General features: G+C 44.8%; 1 protein-coding gene across 1 annotated transcript in view; it reads right to left on the minus strand.

Annotated features, from left to right (window-relative positions):
* The window catches only part of RAB26 (RAB26, member RAS oncogene family), a 178,309-nt gene that overhangs the window by 24,955 nt on the left and 134,201 nt on the right, over positions 1–19,153 (minus strand). Inside the window, exons 3-5 of the mRNA XM_044303761.1 lie at positions 2,514–2,555; positions 2,349–2,415; positions 122–174 (exon numbers count right to left, since the gene is read on the minus strand). Of these exons, the coding sequence (XP_044159696.1) occupies positions 122–174; positions 2,349–2,415; positions 2,514–2,555 (162 nt within the window). The remainder of the gene's footprint in view (positions 1–121; positions 175–2,348; positions 2,416–2,513; positions 2,556–19,153) is intronic.

Here is a 19,153-nt window from a genome sequence, read left to right on the forward strand (position 1 = left end):
ATATAATCTGCGGCCATGCTAAGTGCGTACTGCCAAAGGGTAACAAGAGCACCTAGAAATCTCCTAAACCCCTAGAAGAGCAAATTTCTGAGAAGTCCTCCTAATAAGTCGTCCATCTTACCTGGATATTGTCGAATGACGTCTTACTGGTGATATCATACAGCAGGAGCAGAGCTGTGGAGACAAACAGGGAGACAGCGTATCACCGACGTGTGGAATCTGGCCTCCTAATCTGATTTAGGCCCTGAGCTGCTCTGTCTCTCAATGAATTAGCAATGGTTTCCAGTCCTAGTCAAAGGACGAGACGTCTCTAAATTTAGAAAATAAATGAATTAAAAGGACTGTACAGGATTAGAAAATGTATTTTTACAGAAAAAGCGCCACCCCTGTCCATGGCAGGTACTGCAGCTCAGTTTCATTGATGTGAATAGGGGGTTAGGTGCAATACCGCACACAACCTGTGGACTGGTGTGGCGCTGTTTCTGAAAGAAAGTCTCAAACTTTGTGGGTGATCCTTCCTCCTATAGAGAGTTTGCACTGCAGTAATTTTACCGTCACTTGCGTGCAACCAAACAGCAACGTGTCTTATGGACATATATCAACCGCTGTATCTTAATTTTGACCTAATTTCGACATTTGCAGCTAAAATTCTTCTAAGCCGACAATCCCGGCATGAGGGTGGGTAATATAGTGCTATGGATGGGTATTAATTGTGGGGATTAAATTTTTATTTTTATAATATTTTTTTAGACATGAGTGGCACGTTTTTACATACTCCATTGTGTTTAATGGACTGCAAACGGATTTTTTAATAAATACAGGACGGGAAACTACACAGGGTTTTACCATGAATTGGCACAGTTTTCTGGATTATGGCTTGTACATTTAAAGCACAAGGAAGTGGAAGAAAACTCATGTAGTTCTGGCGCACAGCTGAGGACGCCAGAACTACATGAGTTTTCTTCCACGTCCTTGTGCTTCAAATGCACTAGTGCCCCGCGGCCACGTTGTGTATGGGCACTCTGGAGACATCACACTGGGCCTTAAGTAGCTGATAATATTGATTAGAACATATAAGCAGAGGGTGAATGTCTTATTTATATACACAGCGTCACAGCGCTGTGAGAGGGAGGAGGGGGCTGATCCACTGGGACACATAGACGTTTCTTAGTTTTAACCAGTATATGGCAGGTTAGGATCAAAACAGTGGATGAGGAAGAACTTGGCTTTTTTTTTTTGCATGTTTTATTTAATAATTCCTTTATAAAAACATTTTAGGCATGTGAAGGACCTCACACACGTCATTGTATGATAGCTCCAGACGTCAGTTATACAGCATCCATAGAAGCCTACATGGGGCATGCCACATCCCCGTATATCTCTGATTTCATACGGAGGTTTATTTTTCTATTTTGTATGAATCCAATGTGCATGAGGACCTATAGAAAGAAAGCAGACTGGGAGTACAGACCCAGAGATTGGTTCTGTATTACCGACCGATGATATGGTCACGTGCATGAGCAGAATCACCCAGAATGCAATTAACAAAATATAAATGAAATTACAATTTCGTTCATTCATCCCACGTATTTCAGAGCTTGGCCTGCATGTGCCGATCGGTAAGGTCCTTGCTAAAGACTGGAACATAGCCATAAATAAGGGGGATCAATAGTAATGATTGGGATTAAATGCATGACTGCCCTCTAATGGTAGGGCAAAAAAAAGATGTCTGACACCCCCTGATTCTATAGATTGTGCTCTGTAGTAATCCATACCTGCAAAGGTTCTAGGAAATGCATCAAAATTCAACAAAGTGTTAGCTCCATGAAAGCCATCTGTCACTTACTAATCATGGTCCAGGTTCTGGTCAAGTAGGTGGAGAAGTGAGAGGAACTACCCTCCCCCACTCACCCAGGAGCCCGCTAGGGATCCATACTGGTAAAAGAAGGTGCTCTCTTCCATTATAAACCCACATGACCTACAACTTTACCTTTCCCCCTCATTTTCTTTCTATGCTGCAGCTGCATCCCCCTCCTCCCTCTCTACATTGTCTGGTTTTACACTACATGTAGAACATTTCCTGATTTCTTCCCTGTCCGTTCTGCACTGCAATCTTACATACAACAGCTTAGATCTCATCTTCTTAATCCTCCATGATTTTGGAGAGGGTGCTGTAGTAGGGTTAACCTCAGTCAAAGCTCAATTTTCAGATTTTACTATAGCACGCTGCTATAGGATGGATGTGGCCTCAAATAACTGCGGCGTGGTTCGCAGGACTTATACAGTCCCGTTTCCTGGATTTTTGGAAGCGCCAGAGTTTCCTGCTTGATCCTACGTTAAGTACTCACCGTGGGCATCTCTGTAATAAGCATGGGTAACACTTCGAAATCTCTCCTGCCCGGCAGTGTCCCAGATCTTTAAGAAGAACAAACCAGGTGATAATATATTCACGCGGCGTGAAAATCACAGTACAATTCACGGGAGAACACATTAAAGACCCGCCATGTTCCTACCTGCAGCTTGACTTTAACACCATCCACATTCAACACTTTGTTCTGAAATACAAGATAAAAGCATAATTATGAGAATTTTCGTACAAACTACAGAAGAAAACATCTCGTTGCTGAAAAGATAAGTTGTTTTTCCACAATCCTCCCCAAGATTTTACCTCTGTGTTACCAGGCGGCTTAGTATTTTCTATAGCTATATGTATATGATGTGCATATTAGGAGATACTGCTTTGCATTATATAGAAAAAGAGCATTTATAAAAAAAAAAAAAAAAAAAAGCGAAGCAAATAAAGTAGTGCCCCCCCCCCTTGTTCTCATAACAGATGCATTCCCTTTTTAACTGTATTTTTGTCATACAATACTAAATAATACTACCATTCAGTGCCCAAATTATACCGCCAATACAATGCCTAAGCAATACCTCCATACAGTATCCAAATAATACTACAGTAGGGTGCCCACATAACACTGCTATATGCTTCCCAGGCAATGGTGCCATCTAGTGTATAAATAATACTGCTATCAAATGCCCACATAGTGAAGAGGCTAAGAGTGACACCCCTGTTTACTGAAGGCAGTGAAGGGGTTAACGGTAAAGCGGTTCAGGATACGAAAGGTAAAGGGTGCATTCACATGGCGGATTTTGCCTTTGTCAAAATCCACAGTGGATTCTCCGGCGTCTGCAGAGGTTTTATTTAATTTGAATGCAGCAGACCTGCTTGTGGTTTAACCCCCCCCCCCCGATTGGCGCTAAAAGGTGAGTTCACGCCAGCCGCAGTTTCAGGACCAAGAAAGAACATGGCGAGGTTGCGGAATTGCAGTTTGGCTTCCCAGTGAAAACCATGGGAGACAGTCTCCGCACAGCCACCCCACAATTTTTCACACAGTATCTCCACCACATTTCACAAACTAAAACCTCCATGTGGACAAGGCCTTACTTGCGCCACTCTGAAGCTTCTCATGAGGGTACAGTCCTTTGAGCTTTTAAGAAAACAGAGGACTATGGGCATTTGTCCAGTCTGCTTCTTTTTGAAAAAACACTCCCTGTTAATATATGGACAGCATGAGGTGGAGTGATGGAAGGCACATGACCACTGGACTCTAGAACAGTGGAGTCAATGTTTGGCAGATTACAAAGTCTTGTAGAGCAGGAATAATGGTCTGGGGCTTCAACAGTTTTCACCCCTTGTTCCACTGAAGGCCCATATTAAGGTAGAGCCACAAAATGGAAATAGCTGTTGGCCAAGAACTATCCCTCCCGACACCCTCCATCACTTACATGCATATCCAAGCGTATGTGTTTTTATAATGGGGAGGGGGAATAAGCCTCTGCCAGACACCTCTGGCAGCTGCTTATCTTCTGCCGGGATTGGACATGCTGAAATCCCATGACATCTGCTGAAACACCCCATGGACTTAGGATGGTCAACATTGGCGGGATCAACCAACAATCTCCTAATGGATGCAGTCACCTTGAACACTACCTCATTCTGGAGCAGCGTTGCCCTATCAGAGCACCATGGTACCTGGTTAGGCATCCCGAGAAGACATCAACAGTAAGAACTCTTCATCCCACCATAATTGGTGGGAGATCTTTTGTAGAAGCAATACTATATGTCACACTACTTTCAAATGTTCTCCGGAGATCGCTCATTTTGCTCTTGGGCTTCAAGGAGGAAGAAAACAAACGCTCCTGTTTCGACAACTGATTATAGCCACACGACTCCTTGGTCCCCTCTATTGGTTTTCCATTGAACCTCCATCAGTGGAACGATGGATCAATAAAGCAGACCAGCTGTATAGATCTGAGGAACTCTCCCACTGGGGACCTTTTCACAGAAATTTTTGTATTTGATTGATTTTGTTACTTCCCCCTTTGCAATACGATGCTGAATAAGTGTTCCTGATGTCTCTATGGCTTCTTCGTTTGTACAAGTCTTGATAAGTTTCATGTATGTTATTTTTACGTTTTTGTTTTTACTAGGTGGACTTGCACAGATATTTGATTTCCCATTGCTGGCTTGAGAAAGTCTTACTTGATTGTATTATTAAAAAAAATAATACAAAATTTAATGAAAAAAGAAAAACAGTAAGAGCTCTTCACTTTTTGGATCATGCACATGGCCAGATTATGGCTCTGTTTAACACTGAACCATGATAGGGCTTTTATAGAGGTACATGAGACCGCTACTGTCTGACAAAGCCTATTGCTATGGTAGTCGGTGTGGAACCACTGTGTCAACCAACAGCTTTGACTTTGGGCTAAACCTAAGAGCGTTATCTTGGCAGTTCCCTGGTTTTCACCCTTTACAAGGATCTGGACTTCACTGCAGAGGAACCACCAGGCTGCTACCTCCAGGAGTAGTCTGTGTATGATTGACAGCTGACCCAAGCCCTGCTATACAGGCTCCGTGCCAATTTTCATGAGCCCTAACACTATTAATGAAGTAGAGGTAAGGCCTGGAGAAGACCACCACCCGTTACAGCACAACAGTATCCCAATGCCCAAAGTGAAGAACCTGCGAATGTGGGATTGTTGTAGAAGACCTAGCCTGTTCTGACCTCAACCTTCATCAAACACATTTGGCATGAACTGGAAGACCGACTGTGAGTCAAGTCTTGTCAATTAACATCAGTACCTGACCTGACCAAAAGCTACTGAGCCCCCCATCGACATGATCAGCTGCAGCCATGTTCCAAAATCTCAAATTCTAAAAGTTTATTTCGCGGAATGGTTTCCATTAATAGCAATGGGCAAACCAACTGATTATAAATGACCGTGGTGATGGAATGAGGCACTTAAGTAGAAGAAGAAGGTGACGGCTGCAATTCGATTCCTGGCTGGCTCGCCAATGTGTGATGTATGTTATTTCAGCCCAGTCCTGTTCAGGTTATAATCGGAGATTTATGGCAGTCCTTACTGGTTGTAGTGATTACTGAAAAAATCAATATGGTAGTCACAGCAGGCAGCATCATGTTTGGCATCGGGGATCTATGTCAAAGGTCAGTGACGCCTCCCCTGGCCTCTCTATGTGTCACCCTCCTAGTGTTTGCCTCTCTCCATCATATGCACCTATAGATATCGGACTGTGTCTCCACATATGTGGGAAACTACAAATAGAGACTTCACACACACAGAATGGACCATCGCCCCTTTGGTGCATACGGTCAGCTATGAATATCAACAAAGAGTGACTTTAACCCTTTACACTGAATCTCATTTACATTGATATTAAAAGCCCTCATATCTACCGATAATAATAACCTATGCTGATAATCTCGTGCTCATAGTGGGATACGAGCGATGCCATGGCCTTGAAAAGGAGGGTAGAGCTTACTTATCCTGGCACTTTAATGGGTTCCTCTGTGCCCACTAATGCATCTTCGGATACAGGATCATATTGATGCCTCAATCTTGAAGGATCCCTTTAAAGGGTTTCTGTCACCTGAAAAATGAGTATTAAGCTGGCTGACATAGCGATCAGTATTTGGCGCAGGCGCAGTGAGGAAGCTAGCAGACGGCGCGCGCCCATCACTCACTGCGCCTGCGCTGAATACTGAACGGCGCAAGATTTACACTGCAGATAGGGCCGGAGATAGAAGACCAACGATGCCTGCCCGGTCAATCTAGTGTAGCAGGGCGAGGCCAGAGGTGGGAGAACGGAGCCTCTAGGAGCAGGAACAACGCCCCCCCCCCCCCCCTGCTCCTAGAGGCTAATTAGCATATTATAAAAGTTTGTTTTTCTCAATAACGGCGGCACGCAGTGAGATGGCACTAATATAGTTATGTTCAGCTGACATTAGCACATCGCCAATGTCAGCCAGCTTAAAACCCATTTTTCAGGTGACAGAAACCCTTTAAGACTAAATCTATCCTCGTGCATCTTCGCTCAGCCTAAACACAGCGTTCTGTATAATTGCGTATTCTCCTGGCAAAGCAGCATACACACGATATATAAATGCTAATTGCAGGGGAGGAACATTACACTCAACCTAAGAGTATAAACACAATATACAAGCCTGGGAGGCGATTAAGATAATTCCCAAGTAGGTCTGGGTCTTCTGCATGTTGGATTGCTAATTTACCAATTAGCCTTAATACGCACCTCATTAAATGTGACCTTAGCTCAGAGTCTATCATTCCCAAACACTGATGTTGCAATCTCTATATTGTGCTGTAAGTACTGAAGGCTGAAATGGGAGGGTGGATGTCCGACATCGGCATCTAGGCCAAGATTCTTACCCTTAACAGCCACATACCCCATTACCAGTGCAGCCACATACCCCATTACCAGTGCAGCCACATACCCCATTATCAGTGCAGCCACATACCCCATTACCAGTGCAGACACATACCCCATTATCAGTGCAGACACATACCCCATTATCAGTGCAGCCACATACCTCATTATTAGTGCAGACACATACCCAATTATCAGTGCAGCCACATACCCCATTACCAGTGCAGCCACATACCCCATTACCAGTGCAGCCACATACCCCATTATCAGTGCAGACACATACCCCATTACCAGTGCAGCCATATACCCCATTATCAGTGCAGACACATACCCCATTATCAGTGCAGCCACATACCCCATTATCAGTGCAGACACATACCCCATTACCAGTGCAGCCATATACCCCATTATCAGTGCAGACACATACCCCATTATTAGTGCAGACACATACCTCATTATCAGTGCAGACACATACCCCATTACCAGTGCAGCCACATACCCCATTGGCAGTGCAGCCACATACCCCATTATTAGTGCAGACACATACCTCATTATTAGTGCAGCCACATACCCCATTATTAGTGCAGACACATACCTCATTATTAGTGCAGACACATACCTCATTATTAGTGCGGACACATACCTCATTATCAGTGCGGACACATACCCCATTATCAGTGCAGCCACATACCCCATTATTAGTGCAGTCACATACCCCATTACCAGTGCAGCCACATACCCCATTACCAGTGCAGCCATATACCCCATTATCAGTGCAGACACATACCCCATTATCAGTGCAGACACATACCCCATTACCAGTGCAGACACATACCCCATTACCAGTGCAGCCACATACCCCATTACCAGTGCAGCCACATACCCCATTACCAGTGCAGCCACATACCCCATTACCAGTGCAGCCACATACCCCATTACCAGTGCAGCCACATACCCCATTATTAGTGCAGCCACATACCCCATTATTAGTGCAGCCACATACCCCATTATTAGTGCAGACACATACCTCATTATTAGTGCAGCCACATACCCCATTATTAGTGCAGACACATACCTCATTATTAGTGCAGACACATACCTCATTATTAGTGCAGACACATACCTCATTATTAGTGCAGACACATACCTCATTATCAGTGCGGACACATACCCCATTATCAGTGCAGCCACATACCCCATTATTAGTGCAGACACATACCTCATTATTAGTGCAGACACATACCTCATTATCAGTGCAGACACATACCTCATTATCAGTGCAGCCACATACCCCATTATCAGTGCAGACACATACCCCATTATCAGTGCAGCCACATACCCCATTATCAGTGCAGACACATACCTCATTATCAGTGCAGACACATGCCCCATTACCAGTGCAGCCACATACCCCATTACCAGTGCAGCCACATACCCCATTATTAGTGCAGCCACATACCCCATTATTAGTGCAGCCACATACCCCATTATTAGTGCAGACACATACCTCATTATTAGTGCAGACACATACCCCATTATTAGTGCAGACACATACCTCATTATTAGTGCAGACACATACCTCATTATTAGTGCAGACACATACCTCATTATCAGTGCAGCCACATACCCCATTATCAGTGCAGCCACATACCCCATTATCAGTGCAGCCACATACCCCATTACCAGTGCAGCCACATACCCCATTATCAGTGCAGCCACATACCCCATTATTAGTGCAGACACATACCTCATTATTAGTGCAGACACATACCTCATTATTAGTGCAGACACATACCTCATTATCAGTGCAGCCACATACCCCATTATCAGTGCAGCCACATACCCCATTATCAGTGCAGCCACATACCCCATTATTAGTGCAGACACATACCTCATTATTAGTGCAGCCACATACCCCATTACCAGTGCAGCCACATACCCCATTATTAGTGCAGCCACATACCCCATTATTAGTGCAGCCACATACCCCATTATTAGTGCAGACACATACCTCATTATTAGTGCAGCCACATACCCCATTATTAGTGCAGACACATACCTCATTATTAGTGCAGACACATACCTCATTATTAGTGCAGACACATACCTCATTATCAGTGCGGACACATACCCCATTATCAGTGCAGCCACATACCCCATTATTAGTGCAGACACATACCTCATTATTAGTGCAGACACATACCTCATTATTAGTGCAGACACATACCTCATTATCAGTGCAGCCACATACCCCATTATCAGTGCAGACACATACCCCATTATCAGTGCAGCCACATACCCCATTATTAGTGCAGACACATACCTCATTATCAGTGCAGACACATGCCCCATTACCAGTGCAGCCACATACCCCATTACCAGTGCAGCCACATACCCCATTATTAGTGCAGCCACATACCCCATTATTAGTGCAGCCACATACCCCATTATTAGTGCAGACACATACCTCATTATTAGTGCAGACACATACCCCATTATTAGTGCAGACACATACCTCATTATTAGTGCAGACACATACCGCATTATTAGTGCAGACACATACCTCATTATCAGTGCGGACACATACCCCATTATCAGTGCAGCCACATACCCCATTATTAGTGCAGACACATACCTCATTATTAGTGCAGACACATACCTCATTATTAGTGCAGACACATACCTCATTATCAGTGCAGCCACATACCCCATTATCAGTGCAGCCACATACCCCATTACCAGTGCAGCCACATACCCCATTATTAGTGCAGACACATACCTCATTATTAGTGCAGACACATACCTCATTATTAGTGCAGACACATACCTCATTATCAGTGCAGCCACATACCTCATTATTAGTGCAGACACATACCCCATTATCAGTGCAGCCACATACCCCATTATCAGTGCAGCCACATACCTCATTATTAGTTCAGGCACATACCCCATTATCAGTGCAGCCACATACCTCATTATTAGTGCAGACACATACCCCATTATTAGTGCAGACACATACCCCATTATTAGTGCCGCCACATACCCCATTATCAGTGCAGCCACATACCCCATTATCAGTGCAGCCACATACCTCATTATTAGTGCAGACACATACCCCATTACCAGTGCCGCCACATACCCCATTATCAGTGCAGCCACATACCCCATTATCAGTGCAGCCACATACCCCATTATCAGTGCAGCCACATACCCCATTATCAGTGCAGCCACATACCCCATTACCAGTGCAGCACATACCCCATTACCAGTGCACCCACATACCCCATTATAAGTGCAACCACATACCCCATTATTAGTGCAGACACATACTCCATTACCAGTGCAGACACATACCCCATTATCAGTGCACCCACATACCCCATTATCAGTGCAACCACATACCACATTACCCGGGCTGCCACATACCCCATTATCAGTGTCACTACATAACCCATAAACAGTGCCGCCACATACCCCATTATCAGTCCAGTCACATACTGGATTAACAGTGCAGCCACATACCCCATTATCAGTGCAGCTATATACCCCATTATCAGTGCCGCCACATACCCCATTATCAGTGCAGCCACATACCCCATTATCAGTGTCACTACATAACCCATAAACAGTGCCGCCACATACCCCATTATCAGTCCAGTCACATACTGGATTAACATTGCAGTCACATACCCCATTATCAGTGCAGCTATATACCCCATTATCAGTCCAGTCACATACTGGATTAACATTGCAGTCACATACCGTATTATCACTAAAGCTACATATCCTATTATCAGTGCAACCACATATCCCATTATTAGTGCAGTCACATACCATATTATCACTGCAGCCACATAGCCCATTAACAGTGCAACCACATACCCTATTATCATTGCATCTTTATAGCCCTTTATCAGTGCAGCCACATAACCTCCTAACAGTGCAGCCACATGGCTATAATTACAGCCCCCCTCAGTAGTTTGGCATATCTAAGTAGAATTGCTGAACATAACATTAAGGAAACCTGGGTGACATGCTTTGTGGTAGTTCATATTGGTTGTCACCACCTTCCCCTGAAGAGGATATAACTTATGAAAATGTATGAATTTTTAAAGACAGAAGACGACAATTCTGAAATCTGCTTATATATCAAAGGAGCAAACTTACTAAATGGTCAACCAGTACTGTGTGGCAGGTTCTCATAAGGGGCTCAGATGCCCTTGAAATGGGCTCCTGGCCCACACTCTTTCACAGCTGTTTCAAGTCAAGGAACGTACATAATGCATTTTGCAATATATTGCCTCATTTGTCATGTCTGAGAAAGGCTGAACTCAGCAAAAGTAACGTGGCATGGATCCTATTATCAAAGCCAGGCCAACTGCAAACCACAGAGGTGCCATGGACTTTACACAATGCCTCTTAGAGGTTAAAGTATAATAGAAAGTGACTTATTAAAACACGGGCGGCGTTATAATGGTGGACAGGAGCACCAGTCTAAGGGCTTATTAAACTGTAAGACTGTCCGGGGAAATGATTGAGTTGCATTGCTATTTATAACTGATAATATTAATCTGACCACTGGGGGGCACTGTGGCAGTACAGTTGTCGTATTCTGCCCAATGGATGACGTCGGCGGATGTAGGTTTTCTGCAGACTGATGGCTTCATGGTTGTGAATTGTAAAGATGGGTTGACAGGGACTCGGATAATCCTTTCAATCCCTTAGATGCTGCAGTCAACAGCGCCCGTGGCATCTAAGAAGTTTGACAGAGGAAGAGGCTCCTCATTGTTTTAATTTTTTTTTACCAAAAAGCATTTTTTCAATTGGTCTTTATTAAAAATGTTCAACAGTTTGTTTTCTACAGTCTTCTGTTTTAGTGCATCTGCGTGCTGTTCTTTCTGCTTCTTATGGAAATCCATCAGATAGCTGCTCTGATCTGTAGTTGTCAAATCTGGTTTCCTGACAGCTCATAAACATTCATTAAATGGCGATCAAAGTGACAAAAGACTTCAGCTTAAATGAGTGTTTATGAGCTGTCAGGAGCGAAGAAATAATGCCCCTAAGGGTTCATGCACACTGGTCCGCATAAAATACGGATGACGTCTGTGTGCTTTCCGTATTTTGCAGACTGGAACAGCTGGTCTCTAATAGAACAGTCCGTAATGTGGACTATAATAGGACAAGTTCTATTTTTTTTGAGGAACGGACATACGGAAACGGAATGCACACGGAGTAACTTCCTTTTTTTTTTTTTTTTTGCGGACCCATTTAAATGAATGGTTTCGCATACAGTCCACAAAAAAAAACAACAGAACGGACACAGAAAGAAAATAAGAAAATACGTTCGCGTGCATGAGCCCTAAAGTTGTTTCTAAGGGTTTAAAAATAGTAAAAAAAAAAAAAAATTCTATATATGGCACCAATGTAATCATAACAACCCATGGAAAAAAAATAACCTTTTATTTAAATCCTGCATAGTGTAAAAAACACAAAAATTGCTGTTTTCCATATTCCCTCAGTAAAAAAAATGCAAAAAAAAATAAAGCAATTGATATGTACCCCAAAATGGTGCCAAAAAATACCATGCCACTAACACCTTAAGCGGTTAAACTACAGTTTTGTATAGGATTAGAAAACCAGAAACAGCGCCACACCTGTCCATGGGTTGCACCTGGTAATGTGTTATTTACTGAGCACCACATTTCACACATCAGGAAATGCTATTTATATTGGCCGTGAAGTGCGCTCGCTATGGGTAGATACTCAATCAACTCCTCAACATGGGTCTCTGGAGTCTAATACTCTTGGAATAGTCCCGTACTCTCAGCGGCCCCCTGGAAATCTGTACTGTAGCCCGGGGATAGAGTGTAGTAAGCAATCACGGCTTACGAGCCTGTAGGACGCCATGAATTAAGTTGGATAAATGTGAGTGGCAAGAATCAGCACGAGACGCAAAATGTGAGGGGAATAAAACTAAGAGACGGCTAAATCCGGTTGATCTGTTTATCAGCTAAACCATTATTATGGATTAAGCTGCCAGGGAAACACAAGAGCCGCGCTCCGAAATGGCAGCTGTATAGCTATCAATCAGCCGATAAAACGCTCTGTCTAAGCAGTCATCTGTCAATTACAGATCAGCCCTAATCACAGGCTGGAAACTTCTCCGTCTATTAATTGATGGCTACTCCTCCGGGAGAGCGGACAAGACCTGGCGGGATAATAGGAAGCCATTACTGAAACACAAGCGGGTGTAATCTCCAAGGGCCCTTCCAAATGATCATCAATGGATCATTAACAACATTGGACAACTATGTCTCCAAGTCTAACTGACCGTGGAGCCTAAAGGCTGTGTCCTTGGGCTCTATGGGTGAAGAGAAGAACCATTGGGTCTTCAAATTGAAATGGATGTTACAACCAAAGTGGAGATATATGATCTACCTGCTCCCTTCTATAGAGAGGCTTCGTAAAACTTTTGGAAAATTCCATATTTACCAAAGCTCATATGGTGGCCATACTGTCACGGACGGTGTACAGGAAACAAGGCAAAGCAACAAGTATAAATGACTCGCTGGATCCAAAAGCTAAGGAACCAAGGGAGACCCCTGCAGAAGACCTGGCACTTTCCCTGGCTGCTCAGCCTATGCAAAGATACTAATGGTGGAGGTTTGCATATCCAGGAACCTTGACTATAAAGCCCTGAGCACCCTACAATAGTGAGGGGACACGACCACCGGCTCCCTACACAAGATACGGAGGGAGTCAGGGTCACCTGGGATCCAGCAAACAGAAAATAACAGATAAAGGTACAACACTTAGCTTTGTAGCAAACAGGAGAACAAAGTCAGCATGCACACACACACACTCCAGGAAGTAGTATAAGCCGCCCAGAAAAGCATTTTGGGGAGGAATTTAAAGGGAAGCAATTAGTCCAACACATGACAGCTGAGAGAGGCTAACGAGAGGAGGAACTGAATACCACAACACAGAAACTCAAGGAGGAGGTTCTGAAAGGCCTCTGTCAGAGCTTCTCAGCTGTCTGGTTGTGACAGTACCCCCTCCCTCTACGAGTGGACTCCGGACACTCAGAACCCACCTTCTCAGGATGGGACCTATGGAAAGCCCTGATGAGACGAGAGGCCTTAATGTCCGTCACTGGGACCCACATCCTCTCCTCAGGACCATACCCCTCCCAATGAACAAGGTACTGAAGAGAACCGTGGACAAGACGAGAATCCACAATCCTAGAGACCTGAAATTCAAGATTCCCATCAACCATAATCGGAGGAGGAGGCAAAGGCGAGGGTACAATGGGTTGAACATAAGGTTTCAATAAGGACTTATGAAAAACATTATGGATCTTCCAAGTCTGAGGAAGATCAAGACGGTATGCAACAGGATTGATGACAGACAGGATTTTGTAAGGCCCAATAAACCTAGGACCCAACTTCCAGGAGGGAACCTTCAATTTGATATTCTTGGTAGACAACCACACCAGATCACCAACATTCAGGTCCAGACCAAGCACACGTCTCTTATCTGCCACACGCTTATATCTCTCACTCATGCTCTTTAGATTATCCTGAATCTTTTGCCAAATAGATGACAAAGAGGAGGAGAATCTGTCCTCATCAGGTAAACCAGAAGACCCCTCTCCCGAGAAAGTCCCAAACTGCAGATGAAACCCATATGCACCAAAAAATGGTGACTTATCAGAGGACTCCTGAAGACGGTTATTTAAAGCAAACTCAGCAAGGGACAAAAAAGAACACCAATCCTCTTGATTCTCCGCCACAAAACAGCGCAGATATGTCTCCAGATTCTGATTGACGCGCTCTGTCTGGCCATTCGACTGCGGGTGGAAAGCAGAAGAGAATGACAACCGAACCCCCAAGCGAGAACAGAAAGCCTTCCAGAATCTGGAAACAAACTGCGTGCCCCTATCAGAGACTATGTCTGAAGGAATACCGTGCAATTTGACAATGTGATCAATAAATGCCTGCGCCAGCGTCTTAGCATTGGGCAAACCAGGAAAAGGGATGAAATGCACCATTTTGCTAAAACGGTCCACCACCACCAGAATCACGGTCTTCCCCGAGGAACGAGGCAGGTCCGTTATGAAGTCCATGGACAGATGTGTCCAAGGACGGGAAGGAATGGGTAAGGGAAGGAGAGGACCTGATGGCCGTGAATGAGGGACTTTGGCACGAGCGCAAGTCTCGCAGGCTGCCACAAAACCCTCAACCGACTTACGAAGCGCAGGCCACCAGAATCTCCGAGCGATGAGATCCAGTGTGGCTCTTACCCCCGGGTGCCCAGCAAGGACCGTATCGTGGTGTTCTTTAAAAATCTTGTGTCTTAAAGCGAGAGGCACAAACAACCTCCCAGGAGGACAAAGATCAGGAGCCTCTGACTGGGCTGCCTGCACCTCTGCCTCCAATTCAGGAAAAAGAGCAGAGACCACCACACCTTCAGCCAAAATGGGACCCGGGTCTTCAAAATTCCCGCCTCCCGGAAAACAACGTGACAGGGCATCTGCCTTCACATTCTTAACTCCAGGGCGAAACGTGACAACAAAATTAAACCTAGAAAAGAACAAAGACCATCTGGCCTGTCTCGGGTTCAGACGCTTGGCTGACTCCAAGTAGGCCAGATTTTTATGGTCAGTAAATACGGTAATAGGGTGTCTGGCTCCCTCTAGCTAATGGCGCCATTCCTCAAAAGCCAACTTGATGGCCAACAATTCCCTATCTCCCACATCGTAATTTCTCTCTGCGGAGGAGAGTTTTCTTGAGAAAAAGGCACACGGTCGCCAATTGGCAGGAGAGGAACCCTGAGACAAGACCGCCCCCACACCCACCTCAGAAGCATCAACCTCAACTATGAAGGGTAAAGAAACATCAGGTTGCACCAAGATGGGAGCGGAAGCAAAACTCTCCTTGATATCAGAAAAAGCCTTACGCGCCTCTACTGACCAAGAAGAAAAATCTACCCCCTTTCTGGTCATGTCAGTGAGTGGTTTAACAATAGAAGAATAATTCAAAATGAACTTCCTGTAATAATTGGCAAAGCCCAAAAAACGCATCAGCGCCTTCTGATTCTCAGGAAGCTCCCACTCAAGCACAGCGCGGACCTTCTCGGGGTCCATGCGAAAACCAGAAGCGGAGAGAAGAAACCCCAGAAATTGAATTTCTCGAACCGCAAACACACATTTTTCCAGTTTCGCATATAATTTATTCTCCCGCAGGATGAGCAAGACCTGACGTAAATGTTCCTTATGAGTTTTGAAATCAGGAGAAAAAATCAAAATGTCATCCAAATACACCAATACAAATTTTCCCATCAAATGATAAAAAATGCTGTTCACGAAATGCTGAAAGACGGCTGGAGCATTCATCAAACCAAAAGGCATAACCAAGTTTTCAAAATGGCCCTCAGGGGTATTGAAGGCCGTCTTCCATTCGTCCCCTTCTCTGACCCTGACCAGGTTGTATGCCCCTCTTGGATCTAATTTGGAAAAGACTTTAGCCCCAACAACCTGGTTAAACAGTTCCGGGATCAGAGGAAGCGGATAAGGGTCACGAATTGTGATATTGTTCAGCTCCCTGAAATCCAGACAAGGTCTTAAAGAACCATCTTTTTTCTTAACAAAGAAAAAACCAGCGGCAACAGGTGACTTAGGCCTCTTTCACACGGGCGTGAGTTTTTTTGCCCGGATAAGAGCCGGGTGCGTTGCGGGAAAATGCGCGATTTTTTCTGCGCAGGTGCAAAACATTGTCATGCGTTGCACTCGCGTGAGAAAAATCGCGCATGTTTGGTACCCAAACCCGAACTTCTTCATAGAAGTTCGGGCTTGGGATTGATGTTCTGAAGACTGTATTATTTTCCCTTATAACATGGTTATAAGGGAAAATAATAGCATTCTGAATACAGAATGCATAGTAAACCAGCGCTAGAGGGGTTAAAAAAAAATAAAAAATAATTTAACTCACCTTAGTCCACTTGCTCGCGAAGCCCGGCATCTCCTTGTGTCTCCGCTGCTGATGAACAGGACCTGGGGTGAGCTGCTCCATTAAATTTTCGATGACGTCACTCCGGTCATCACATGGTACGTCACATGATCTTTTACCATGGTGATTCACCATGGTAAAAGACCATGTGATGACCGGAGTGACGTCATCGAAGGTCCTTAAGCTCTATTTAATGGAGCAGCTCACCCCAGGTCCTGTTCATCAGCAGCGGAGACACAAGGAGATGCCAGCTTCGCGAGCAAGTGGACTAAGGTGAGTTAAAAAATATTATTTTTTTTTTAACCCCTCTAGCGCTGGTTTACTATGCATTCTGTATTCAGAATGCTATTATTTTCCCTTATAACCATGTTATAAGGGAAAATAATAATGATCGGGTCTCCATCCCGATGGTCTCCTAGCAACCATGCGTGCAAATCGCACGGCATCCGTACTTGCTTGCGGATGCCATCCGATTTTCACACACCCCATTCACTTCTATGGGGCTTGCGTCACGTCAAAATCGGAAAATATAGAGCATGCTGCGATTTCAACTGAACGCACAAGTGATGCGTTAAAAACATCGCTCATGTGCACAGCCCCATAGAAATGAATGGGTCAGGATTTAGTGCGGGTGCCATACGTTCGCCGCACGGATCGCACCCGCACGGAAAACTCGCCCGTGTGAAAGGGGCCTTAGAGGGTCGTATGTGTCCCTTTCTCAGACTCTCAGAGATATAAGCACGCATAGCGATCCTCTCAGGTTGGGAAAGATTGTATAAACGAGATTTAGGCAGCTTGGCGTCTGGGATGAGATTAATAGGGCAACTGTACTCCCTGTGCGGGGGCAAATCCTGAACTCCACTCTCAGAGAAGACATCCGAAAATTCAGAGAGAAAAGATGGTACAGTCTTAGTAGCAACCTCAGAAACAGATGTCATGAGGCAATTCTCTCTGCAAAAGTCACTCCAACCATTTATTTGCTTCGCTTGCCAATCAATGGTGGGGTTATGCTTAGTGAGCCAGGGCAGCCCCAACACCAGAGGGGTAGGTAAACCGCTAAGAACGAAACATGACACATCCTCAACATGAGCATCACTCACAATTAAACGGATATTGTGAACTATGCCCTATAATGATTTCTGAGAAAGTGGAGCGGAATCGATAGCAAAAACAGGAATATCCTTTCCCAAAGTGCGCACCTGGAAACCATGAGTTATCTCAAATTGATTATCAATGAGATTAACCGCTGCTCCACTATCCACAAAAATCTCACAAAAAATGTTCTTGCTCTCTAGCGCCACCCTAGCCGGCAGGACAAAACGAGAACTACAAGCAAATGGAAAACCTTCAATTTCCGCCTCAACCCTGCCAATAGTAACAGACGGAACATTTTTAAAAGATTTTTTCCTGTTTGTTTCTTTATTACTCCCAGAAAACTGCCTGAATCTCCTAGAGGGACAAATATTTGCCAAATGATTTATACCTCCACAACAAAAACAAACCCTCCCATGCGGGCTGAATCTTCTATTGTAAGAAGCAATCAACCCCAGCTGCATGGGCTCCTGCTCAGAAGGGGCTGACGGCGACTGAGACCCCTGCGCACAGAATGGGACCGCTGCACTGTCCTGGGACTGAGTATGACAGGAAGGGGACATCTCTCCTCTCTCTCTAAGACACCTGTCAATACGAACGGCCTGAGACATAGCAGAGTCCAAAGAAATAGGCCTCTCATGAAAGGCAAATGCATCTTTCAATCCCTCTGAAAGACCATGGCAAAATTGACTTCGGAGCGCAGCATCATTCCAACCAGTATCAGCTGCCCATCTCCGAAATTCTGAGCAGTATATTTCTGCGGATTGTTTACCCTGGCATAATAGACGTAGTTTAGACTCAGCCAGAGCAATACGATCCAGATCATCATATATCTGACCCAGGGCTAAAAATAATTCATCCACTGAACGGAGAGGCCATGCCCCCTCCGGCAGCGAAAAGGCCCAGGACTGAGCGTTACCCCTGGGCAGCGATATAATGATCCCCACCCTCCGTTCCTCATCACCAGAGGAGTGGGGAAGAAGGCGAAAATGGAGTTTGCAAGCCTCTCTAAAACGCACAAAATTCTCACTACCCCCGGAGAACGTATCCGGGAGCGAGATCTTAGGCTCAGAACAAACTCTATGAACGCAAGCTGAACCGGTCACTTGAAGCTGAGAAAAAGTCTTACGGAGATCAGCTACCTCCAATGAAAGACCCTGGAAGCGTTCAGCCAAAAGTGAAACCGGATCCATGCTTGAGACGGTTATGGCGGCTTATAATGTCACGGACGGTGTACAGGAAACAAGGCAAAGCAACATGCATAAATGACTCGCTGGATCCAAAAACTAAGGAACCAAGGGAG

This window comes from Bufo gargarizans, chromosome 8, assembly GCF_014858855.1.
Source record: "Bufo gargarizans isolate SCDJY-AF-19 chromosome 8, ASM1485885v1, whole genome shotgun sequence".
NCBI lineage: Eukaryota > Metazoa > Chordata > Amphibia > Anura > Bufonidae > Bufo > Bufo gargarizans.